Source organism: Bombus bifarius, unplaced genomic scaffold (genome assembly GCF_011952205.1).
Source record: "Bombus bifarius isolate JDL3187 unplaced genomic scaffold, Bbif_JDL3187 scf7180000009145, whole genome shotgun sequence".
NCBI classification, from domain to species: domain Eukaryota; kingdom Metazoa; phylum Arthropoda; class Insecta; order Hymenoptera; family Apidae; genus Bombus; species Bombus bifarius.
In genome coordinates, this window is record NW_022884930.1 from 1199686 (window position 1) to 1212234 (window position 12549).

At 39.7% G+C, this 12549-nt stretch overlaps 1 protein-coding gene across 1 annotated transcript in view; it reads left to right on the forward strand.

Moving 5' to 3' along the window:
- Positions 1–10915, forward strand: part of LOC117213970 (peroxidasin-like) — a 343899-nt gene extending 332984 nt beyond the window's left edge. The window contains exon 9 of the mRNA XM_033459723.1: positions 9427–10915. Coding sequence (XP_033315614.1) covers positions 9427–9530 — 104 coding nt within the window. The 3' untranslated portion in view covers positions 9531–10915. The remainder of the gene's footprint in view (positions 1–9426) is intronic.
- Positions 10916–12549: the final 1634 nt, after the last annotated feature.

Here is a 12549-nt window from a genome sequence, read left to right on the forward strand (position 1 = left end):
AAATGAGCAGTTCTTGGCCCAGTTAACGCCTATGAGCAGACAACCGACTGGCTATGGAGTGCTTGGTTCTGGCATGGAGACGGGGTTAGGGAGGTTATTTCGCGGGATGTCACGCCCTGCCCATTAATAACCCTAACCACAAGCTCTCGAGGACTAGGATGTGTCCCCTCTCTATCTCTTCTTGCTGGTTTCTCCTACGGAGTCATGGTTTCTCTCGCCGGTAGAACTCACCCTTCGTAGCCAGCCTCTTGGTCCTCTCATGGTCGCTCTCTCTACTGGGCGAACCACGTCGTCGTCGACGACGACGACGTCGACGGGGACAACGAGCGTGAGGAGTTTGCAAAGCTCTCTCCGCGAGACGTAGTTAACGGAAGCGGTGTACGCGGTCATGTATAATAGACAGAAGGTATCTCCAGAGGGTGCTTGGCAGCTCATTTCGCATACGCCTTTTTTAGTGATCTCGTCCCACGTTCCTCTCCTCTTTCTTTCTCTCTCTCTCTCTCTCTCTCTCTCTCTCTCTTTCTCTCTCTCTCATACTTTTGGCTGTGACTGAGAAACCTTCGACGTCGAGAGTCGAGAGTCTCGCGAGCAACAAACTGCGCTTTTCTCGTTCGTCCCCCGGAGAATTAACCTGACGAGCTAGGAGAACACGATGCTAGCCATGCTGATAAGTTGAAATGGAATGGGAATTCTTTAATGGGACGATGATTGGAGAATTTTGATCGGAAGATTTCGTTTGGACAAAGAGAGACCAGTTATATGGAAAATTGTTCACGTACGTATAACGTGTATGCAATTTTCACTGAAATCAAAATAGAAATCGAGCGATGGAATTGGAACTTCCTTTCGCGTATTATGGAACTTGTACTATCTTCGACGATCTGTCAAAATTTGCGTATTATATTGTTTGGAATATACTTTATCGTATTTATTGGAAGATCGAACAATAGTAAATATTGAAACGCAGTTATGAAAATAGCAATGTTGCAAGCTGTATCGTGATAAAGTACCGCACGTCGAGTCGATACGTTGTAATGTGTTTCAATAAAATATTGCAGACGTATCACGCACTTCACGTGCCTTGCTACTCTCGTTGATTCTTTATCCAGAAAAATCGTGGCAGTTTCGACATTTTATTATTTCCTTAATGTTTATTCTCCGTGCAGCAGTAAATACTTTTTCTTCTACAAAGTTGTCAAATATCAAACAATCGATGATAATACCAAACACTTTGATGGGAAAATACTTAAGAAAATAACTTTCGAACTAAAAAGACATTAGAGATAAAAATTCCATTTCTTTGAATTAAATATCTTTCAAAGCACAAGTCCGCTTCGCATTCGTTTGATTTCGTATATTTTTATATTTTTATTGAAAATCCGAGGAAAACTATTTGTTGATTCAACGTACTATACAAGAATTAACGCAGCAAGCAGATGTAGCACGGTTTAACGGTAAATTTGCCAGTTAATCTTCCGTTTGGCAATGGTTTCATATTAAACAGGCAAAAGTTAATAATTCGTGTCGTCAATTGATAGTTACCTTGTTATGTCAGTTTACCTACTTATAGCAATGTTAAATTAGAGCGAAGAATTAACTGAAAATTACGAATGCCCCGCGAATATTGCAATAAAGTATGGTAAACAGATGTGAAGGACGATTTGTATTCTGACATAATTAATTGGTAATTAGCCGATGATGGAATGTTTCGGTATCGTAATTTGTCGCATTTCGACCAATCTCTAATTGTTTCGGTATACAAGGAACACGTATATGTTTATTCATCGATTTAATGATATATTAGTACGTTACATAGAATCGTATAATTTATTCCATTTACAAACGTCACAGCTTATTTTTATGTAGCGTACAATGATACTTAACGAGATGATGAATACTATTATGTCGCATAAAATTTTATTACATTTACCAACGATGTAGTTTATATATAAAATATAGAAAAAGTGGTTTTACATGTTCGTCTCTTGTAATCTTCTTGTTAAACCATAAACATCGACGCTGGAAAAAATAATCGAGACAAATGAAACACAGTCGTTCACAATTTTTTTCACAAAGACCAGAATCTTATCGAGGTTACAAACACTCCTTACCATATAATATATAACAAAGTATAAAATAATAATTAGTAGTATAAAGTTTAACACGTTCGTACTTGCGTCTACGTAAAGGGAAAAGAAGAAGAAAAAAAATACAGTGAGAAAACAGCCCCCATTCGAGATCATTATTTCTACGTTAAATTCAAGTCTCGGCAGCCGATTTTTTTTTTTTTTTTTTTCTAACAAGAAGAAACGAAACAAAAGGGAAACCGAGGAACGAAGGCGAGGCTTGAATTCTAATTGCAGCCCGGGTGTTTTCTTATTGACGTTGCAAATAAAATCTGTGACTAGCCAGTGACGGGAAAGAACGAACGATAGTTTCACGAGGATTTGCAACCGCGATTTAGGACGTTCATCGTCTTTATTAACGATGCTCGTCGCCGTGGCGCGTCACGCCGGGTTGAATTTAATTCGCGGCAATTTGTAATATTGACTGTGCAAATTATTTCCCCGGCCGTGACGAGGTTCTCCGCCGTGCTCAACAAGTTCAAGTGCCACTTCCGGAACCCGCCACGAGTGCCCCGGCTGCACTTCATGAAATATACAAGATTTTTCACAACGCCACGACCTTCGTGTTTTAGTGTCGGCAGAGCGTTTTAAACCTGCGTTTATTATAAATGGCCGCGAAACTTCGCCGCCCCACTGCGGAGGCTTAACGAGACACGTTAATATTTCCACTGTGTTTCCTTTCTTTTTTTTTCTTTTTTCCTCAAATGTTTCCCTCGCCAATTTTCGTCTACATTCCTGGGAAATACGGAAACGCGCTTGTAAATATTTCTTGCGTTCTTTTAATTAATTAAAAAGATGTTTGTTATGCTGTTACAGGGAGAAGGTGCGGCGTAAATTCTTACGTTCCGTTTCTAACAAAATTGAACAATCCATTCCGGAAACTTATCGCGATAAACCGGCCAACTCGTAGAAAGAAAACTGTATTTATACGTTTGCATTTATGAAACAAATTGCGTAATAAAAAGCGTAGACGCCTTCATAATGGACATAAAATAACGTGATCGAAAATTGTACCACGTAACTTGACGCTAATTCCTCGTATATCTAATTTATGCTTCGTTGTAATTTGTATCTAACTCTACGAACGATATATTAGCCGTACGATAGATATTTCGTTATTAAATATTTCAGCCTAATTTTTTATCTTTCTTTTCAATTCCGTTTGAAATTATTCGGCTTCTCTTTTAGCAAGACAGCTCTCGTTGAAAAATCGGTTAAAATAGAATTTACGAAGTGTATAACAAGAGAGAGAGAGAAGAATCGAATTTCTAGAGTTCGTTTATGCATCGATTACCCAATCTCTGTGCCATCCACGACTGCGATAGGATCCTGGGATCTGTAGACAAACGAGGCTCCACCTTTCCAGCTCAACTTCTCAACAGTACTCTAGAAGTGCTCGTATTCTTTTACCAGAATATTCGACAAGAGTGCCATCCTCGGGAAAAGACTCAAATCGGTTTTCTCGGAAACGTGCTCGATCATTGTTGGACCAGTGAAATAGACTTGTATTCGGACGATGATGCTCGAGACGATTATATAATCAATTAAATAAATTAAATAAACATTTCCAATCGCTCATAAAAATTTGCGCCTACATTTTATAAGGAAACGATCTCTTTTTTAACAAAGCAAAAAACAAAGTAAATTTCTATAACGATACGTATTTTATGTTTCAACGCGTATGACGATAACCAAGCCCTCAATTCATTTGGTACATTGCAACACGTTAATTTTGCAGTAGAATGTCGTAGCATTTTATTTTAATAAAATTGGCCTTTTATACAGTGTACGAACAATTTTGTAAGCGACTGCATATGCCAATAAGAAATTATGCTTCTTCTATGTCAAAGTCTTCTACTCTCAAAGATAACAAATATTCGTATGCTTTTTGTAAACTTACAAGCTTTTGTTATATAAATCGAAGATGACTCGAGCAAGGTGAAGGAGGCACCTTATCATTGAAAACAAATTTACCTTCATCTCGAACACAGAAATCCCTCTCATCAGTGATTTGCACGGACAAAGATAACGAAAACCAATAATTTTCGCTTCGTGAATCATCATGAATCTTCACTTTCGATCAACTTGTATATTAGGCTTCTTTCGCCGTGCCATTTAGGTTCTTCCATTTTAATCAGTGGATCCAGTTCCGTAAGAAAGTCTGCCACGCGAGAGGGATCGATCCCTTTATAGCAGTTAGGAAAATAGGTTCGTTTCCTTGGTCGCGAATGAACGGTTCCTTCCAAGATACGCTGTACCCTGAAAATCAGAAAGAGCCAATTAACGAAACGAAGATCCGGAGCTAATCGCGAGACTCGGCTTACTAGAGTCGAACGTAAACAGGGTAGTAAATTTTTTCAACTGCGTCACCGTTTAATTGAATATCGAAAACGACTGCAGGAGTTTTCTGCTCTGAAACCAGTTTGGATATGAAGAGGCTGTCGCGCTGAATCAGCTTCTAGACGTTTGAAACTTGGGTTCTCGGTAGAAAAAATAAATATTGTTCGTGAAAATTTACGCGATTATTATCAAAAATTTAACGCGTACTTTATCGGTATGGCGAATCTTAATTTATGGTAATTTACGATGAATGGAGGAGGAAATTGTACGATGTTCGCAAATAATATCCGCTCGAATCATGAAAAATATATCGATGAAAAACTGGATACTTAAATCTTAGGAGACGAATTAAATGAATGTTGACGTGGCAGGCTGTAATCGGTAGAGTAGCGAATAAAAGCGAAAAGAAAGCGTGTGCTCGTATTTTGCTGTGCATCCAAGTATAATTTAGACTATCGAAATTAATTCTAGGCTATGATCCATTTATGCTTCATTGAGCCGATCGTTAAGCCTCCACGCTCGGTCCTGCAAACGTTGCAGCGGTACAATATAGGAACACTGTTCTGCTTTACGGCGATCTGATTGCAATTTCGTGGCTGTGAATTTCACTTGAAGATTGTTTCGTCGATATCCATAGAGGATAACGCTACGTTCATCGCTACGTAACATCGCGTCTAACATTAAGTAGAATTTCATGAAACTAATACACAAGGAAACACGAACGAGCTAATTTTTCAATAAAAATTAAATTTTGAGAAATTCGATTACATTAATAATTTATTACTGAAAATTCTCAATGCGAGAATTGATTGTAAATTTTAATAAATAAAAAAAAATATTAATAACTTGTCCCGTTGACAGAGAAAATACCACTGATACGTTTCATTTTATTTTTCTAATGTATATGGGATGGAAGTTATACTTTCTCGGACTGAATTCCGCTAATAAGAGAAATTCTTCCGTTTCCATCGTCCTCTGCAAAAATCTAGCACACGCTAATTCCAATGTCCTGATTTCCGGTAAAATCCGGCGATGACACGTTTATCGAGCGATTCCCTGCTGGCTTTTAAATGAGATTTCTCCGCGAATTTGCTCCCGATGTTCCACGTTAATTTCAATCGCGTCGCCTTACATATAATTAAACGAAGAAATCGAATTAAGAGTTCTTAAGCCGGCGGAGGGGAGATCAGAGATTAGCGAAAAATCAAGAACCGTACATTAATCCGGTCTAAGTCGAGGCCTCACGATATATTTCCATCCCTCTGTCCCTCATCGTCGTCCATCATTTCTCACCTCATATTTTTCCATCCCTTCGCGCTACATTCCCTGTCCCACTTCTCTTTCCTCATTTCCTTAATTGCTGATCCCTGCACGACTTTTTCGACCGGAATTCCGCATTCTTTTTCCCTGAACCGTGATAAACCCAGATACCGAATCCTCTTGAGACTATATAATATCGATTTCACGGCTTTCACGGAACTGAAATCATTAAAAAAGTTTGCGCCATGTATTGCAAAATAATCTCTATATGGAGATTCCAAACGTTTCGATGAAGGTGTCGATGAAAATATGAATCTGTATAAACGTTCACGGCCTAGTTATGTATCTCTCGTTTATGTTTAACGTTAATGGTATTCTTTTTCCAAAAGTTGTTCATCTGTGATACGTTTATAATTTTATCGATTATGGGAGCTCTTTGTTAATTTCAATAGATACGATTTTCGTTGAAACTTGAAACAAGATTCGCAACAATACGGTGTATTATTCACACGTGTGTTAGAAATTTGTCTCGTAAACTACGATCACAATCGGAACAAATAATTCTATTATTGAAGGTCGATGATATTTTTGCTCGATAAATCCCATGTTCTATGAAGAATAGTTCAATTTATTGAACAACGTATATCTGTTCGAAGTGTTAGTCGATATGTGATTAAATGCTAGCCTTTTTATATTTGTAACGTCGTTTATTCTGCTAGCTTTTTCAATGTCACTTCTCTATACTATCAGCAGTATGCAGTTGAATTTTAATCGATACATAGATTTATTTTCTGCGAAGATTTTTAACAATGCGATCGCAATTGATACGGCTTCGTAAAGCGAAACATTTCAGAACCTGTTCGATCTTCTATTTCAGGCACGTTACAGCAATTCAAAAGCGAAATCATAGCTGGCGAAAAGCTGTTTCAAAGAATCGTACATTTTCTAAACTTTTAAAACGGTCATTTAAATGTATATACAGGGTGGTTGGTAACTGGTGGTACAAGCGGAAAGGGGGTGATTCTACGCGAAAAAAGAAGTCGAAAATATAGAATAACAATTTTTCGTTCGAGGCTTTGTTTTCGAGAAAATCGACTTTGAATTTTCGCTCGGTACACGTGCGGTACGTTATAATGGATCTCACTGTAGATCGTTGTCTCGATGGAAAAATTAAAAAAAAAATTAAAAAACAAGATTTTTATTCTATATTTTCGACTTCTTTTTTCACGTAGAATCACCCCCTTTCCGCTTGTACCACCGGTTACCAACCACTCTGTATATCTACAATCATACAAGCGAAAGAGAAAGTCAGTCGAATCGCAAACTAAATATACCGTTTCAAATCTTTGCGAATTTATATTGGAATATAAAAACTTTCTTTGAGTGAAAACGTTTTCGTAAGCATCTTCGTAATGTCGAAGCCGCTGGTCTCGGACAAACTCTTTCTATGATTTGAAAACCAGTAACTGTTGAGAATTGTGGATCTTAATTGCCGAAATGAAAGTAAAGCAACACTAAGGTTACACTTAGAATTCATATTAAAATAGTTTTAGATTTATTTAATAAACGATTTGCAGGATCTCGTTTTTCGAGACGTCGCGCACACACATACTTCCACACACTCGCATTCACATACGTGTGTCACTACTACGCGGCCAATCTAGTCTAGCACACAAGTCTCTACCGGTTTCTACCCTTGGACCAGTCGCGTACTGAACGTATCAGTGTAACATTTTTTTTTTTTTTTGTACGCGGAGAAATCCTCATGGACACTCCGTTATTGCTAATAATCGAGTAACAGCGGAGTAGTGTCGGACTCCTAGCGACTAAAACTTCACGATGACCATCCTGCGCGTATGACAGGAGTGCTACAGGAACCTCTTATGAATTATCTTCCGTTGCATCCCCTTCCCGCGTCCTCTTGTTCGAGCCAGTCCTAAAATTCTCCGTCTGTTTAGTTTAGGGGGTGCCCCTAGCGCTATCGCCCCTTCTAGTCGTGGTCCGTTGGGACGGCGATGAAGCGGCTCTGGGCCACCTGACTGCCATCCTCCTCCATCGTCTTATCCTACAAGGGTGAGAGTTTTTCTTTCTCTCCCTTTCTGCTCGCTCCTTCGCGAGCATAACTCGCTCGCAGAAGAGGCAGACGGCCTCGTATTCCCGTGGCCCTCTCAACGTCGCTTCTAAAATCGCCGAGGGGGTCAGTCTTTCGCCTATGAAACGTATCAGTGTAACTAGGTTTCATATAAAGTTGTTGGAGTGAATTGTGATTTATGTGTGTTCGTTCAGCGTGTATTCCATTGCGATTGCTGAATTCATAATAAAGTTTAATAAAAGCAAAATTGATAGTTGCGTTACGACTCGGCTATTTTATTTTGTCATCCAACCCTCAAGTTTACGTGACAGTCGCGTAGGCCTTTCTTCCGCGTAACTATTTGGCTGAAGAATCGACGACGCATTGACGGGCCGCTCGGTCCATTGAAGTTCCCATATCCTTTTATGGTTCACCCGATATTTCTTAGTCAATCTGTCCACGATACTACATTGATAATAAATAAACTAATTATTAAAATTCTCTGACACACCAAAATTGTATTATATTTGATTGAATACGAGGGAAAAGAGATCAACTGCTCCCAACTATAAATCAAATATCGCGTGTTTTAAAAATTCTTAAGGTGTATCTGTTGAACATCGTTGCTCCACTGCGATATAATATGTTTCCTGATCCACAAACTCACAACCATATACTTCGAGATTTCTAAATCGTGATACGTTGCAACTCCATGATCCTGATCCTTCCATGATCCTGAGAGCCATTGATGTTGCGATACACCGTTTAAATTGATCCAAATCGGTGATCGAGATTGAGATCGTTGAACTCCAAATTCAGTTCGGATTCGTGTATTCCGGGAATATGTCAGATGGATTCCGTGAATATACTGGGTAGATTCCGAGAATATACCAGTTGGATTCTCTTCACCCCAGGCTAGCGGCTACCTTCGATACCCTGTTTGTCCAAATCGTACGATCTATCTATATAACGCGAGACTCGTGTTTTATACAGCGTATATTATTGTTATCGAATTTAATATTTAACATTTACCGATCTAGAGGTAACATGTGTCTGATGTATTCTTATTCTTATGATATTTGTACGACTTTGGTATCTCTCTTTTTCTTCCATTTGTCTATCTGTGTCACGTTGCTTTCTGATATTGCCGTTGTACGATCTGCTCTGCTTTTCTGCTGCTTCGTGAGTGTCGTATTCTTGTTTCACAGAGATTAAATCGATTTCCGGTGATCCTGCGTGTTGCCGGTGCCTTTCGTGCTTGGCAAATGTTGTGTTCTCGGTGCTTCGTACCACGAGGGAGTCGCTTCTTTATCCCTCAGCTTATACCGTATTCCACACTCTGTTCGTTCCTTTTGCATTTCAGGACGTAGCGGTGTTTTTATCTATTTGCAGCTTTCTACGTCTACCTACATTGTCGAGTAACGTATATAACGCAACGGTTAGCGCACGTATAACATGTTTCACGTATTTTTTTAGTGGATAATTAAATCGATAGTTTGATGATCGAAGTCGTGTCAAATTTTTCGACAGAAAATTCCTAGAATTAATTTAATTCGTTTTATTTGACGCCTACTATACACAGATGATTCTACGACGATCGAAGTAATCGAAATATCGCATATGTTTCAGGCGAGAATCCAGCAGCCATGCAGCACGGTGGTTGCGCGAATCTTCAGGCGACGTCGTTCGTTCTCATCGTCATCACGATGCTATTCCCGTCGCTTTTCAGGTGACCGTGATGTCCTAATCACTCTCTGGGCCTGCAGTTCGAATGGTGCTAACTCCCTTCATTCTCGCGGCAAATGGAACGCGAGAAAATTCCGAAGAATCCGAAGTAATTGTCTTTCCCGGCCCATATGTCGAGCTTCGCAAGGAACGGACGCACTTTCGCATTCGAAATCGATTTTTACACCGAAAGCCGATAAGCAGCAACCAGCCGAATCAATTCCGACTCGTGATACGAAGAAAGAAGACAGTAAGAAATCAGCAAAAACTTTCTCCATGGTATACGCAGATTATTATAAGACAGAGAGGGAAAGAGAGAGAGAGAGGGAGAAACGTTTGTGCTGAAACCACTGTTTTACACGAGATGTCGTCAAAGGATCCGATTGTTCGACAAAGGACTTTCCTCCCCCTTTCGTTTCGTTTCTTTTTCAATACATCGAACTGCATAAATGGAAACGCGAAATTTCCCCGTGACAGACAACGAAGTTTTCCCCTTTATCGTGAACATTCGTCGATCCTGTTTACCGAGCTCAAGGTTCGCCCATCTCGTCTACCATATCGTACGTGAATTTCCACGAATATTTTTGCGTATGGCGGTTCCAGCGGTTCGCTTTGAACGCTGCACGATACCAAGAGAGGATTCTCCATTGCCTTTTACTCGGTCGATCTCTTGGTTCGCATGTAAAGATTGGAAACGTATCCTTGTGGGTTCATACTGCGCACGAACATTATCAAAACGAAATAAAGATAAATCGAACGTGAATTATCGTGATTTGAAATTCGTTCAAGCAGATTAACATATCAATCTTTTTCTCAGAACGAAAATCGCGGCTCTTCCCGTTCCTTCCGACGAATAATTCTATTAAAGAAAAGAAAAAAAGAGAAAAGAAAGTGATTTGACTTGTCGCAGTTGAAACGCCGGGAATCGAACAGAGTTTATTTCTTTGAAACTGAAAAAGTTTTGGGAATAAATAGCGACCTAGAATTGTTTATTCGAATGGAGCACGCGTGGTACACGAACCGTGCCAAAAACAGGCGAGTACGCGTAATACTTTTTATCGTTGTCATTCTAGTTTCATCGAATGTAATTGCATGTTCCGGTCTTTTTAATCCTCAACACGGCATCGTTGCATTAGCATATTTACTTTTCAAGTGTTTTGTTTTGTTTGGTGTTTCTTCTTCGACACGGTGATAGCTTTTATCGCGTAAAATATACAATGTCAAATGAAAATAAAATATATTCTAACGTAAGTTATCGCGATCGCTTACGATCCGCTGATAACGATTAAGGGTTACAGAAATCGAAGTGTTTTACAAAGAATTTTATATTTAAATACGCTTCGATTTTATCCAGAAGCTGATGAATTTTTTTACTTTACCAACGATCAATTTAATTATTGTAATATTAAACTATTGAAGTTTGATTAAGTTCGACAAGTGAACCCATGTTCGAAGCCTTTGTGGTTCACGCGTTGAAGAGAATATTTTCTTCGATTGCATTTTTTCCAGCTTGATCAGGTTCCAACGTATATCCAGGGAAATCGTAAAGCAGAGAGGTTAAACGAAGCAACGCTGGCCGAATAACTTGGAGATTAAATTAGAAACGCGTCTTGCCAAGATATTCACCGAGTTGCGAGAAACATCGTTTCTCGATTATTTGCAAAAATCTCCAGTCGATAATTCTGAATCTCATCCGAATCTCATTTCATAGGGATTTCATCCATTGAAACAGTGAAAATCAAAGGTGATGCTTCTGAGATGATTTTCACATCTAAAGCACATCGATATTCCTCGTACGCGTTCTACGTTCATGCGTGAAAATAAAGAGAATAGAGTCTCGGTCGATTGAACAATTTACGCAGCTCGCCTGTTCCATTTTGCGGGGGTTTCGCGCGAGTGAAATGCACAACGGCGGATTTGGCAAAAAGAAACGCGAACGACAGACGCAAACATTACGGCGATGTGTCGCGCAAGTTGAAGCGTGAAATAATGGTTGGGCCGTGGGCTCTTGAAATTATTACACGATATAAAATACTCGTTTCTACGCGGCGCCAGAAGCGTTGTTCAACCGGCCAGACAATGACCGTTCATAAAATTTCGAATCACTCGCTTAGCCTCCTCTGTGTTTATTGCGCGCGACTATGCAAATTTGCTTTCACTTCGCTCCGCCGCTACAAATTTAACACTTTGATTACCAGACCGTTGCCAGGACAATCATTTTTGCATCGGTCACTGGGCCCCACCACCGACTGGTTAAATGCGCTTGTATAAACGCCGGATATACGCGATCGATCTGTCCAATTCACGTCCGCCCACTCTATGACGTACAACCGCGCGTATTAATCGCTTTTCTCGCACATCGCCGATACCTTTTATTTTTTTATCGTTTTCTTTCCTACTCTTTTAGTTTCATGTACGCTTCTTCGATGCATCTGGCGGGGAAATGGTTGACGCGAGTCGTCGACCCGTCGACGATTACGAAAGCCGATCGTGGGACTTTTACATCGATTAGTGGGGAATAGCGAAGAACGATCGATTCCCATTACTTTCGATTTGTTTCCGACGCGACAAGTTCGATCTTATCGTGTCTTTTATTCTTTCTAACACGGTCTTTTGTTTTTTAAAATTATTTTTCCACAAATTGCGCAGCTCGCACGAAACTGTACATCGAATCGGAGGGTGTTTTTTACCATCTTTTTTTGTCTTTTTTTTTTTGAGCAATACAACACGCTTCACGCTGGCTCAAATATTTTTCCACGCAAAGCTAAATCGATATACCCATACAAAAGCAAAAAGGAAGTTTTAATTCTGCGCTGTGTTCTACACATCGACTGTCCCTCTTTCGGAAACGATCCAATCGAGAACGATAAAGTTGGAATAACAATGAGCCTCCTCTGTTGAAAAATTACGATTCCTTCAATTACATACAGCATCCCTTTGTGCGCAGAACCAGTGTGCAGGCTTTCAATCAACTAAACAAAACGCCGACACCGCTGAAAAGCAAATAAAGAGCGCGTCACGTCGTAT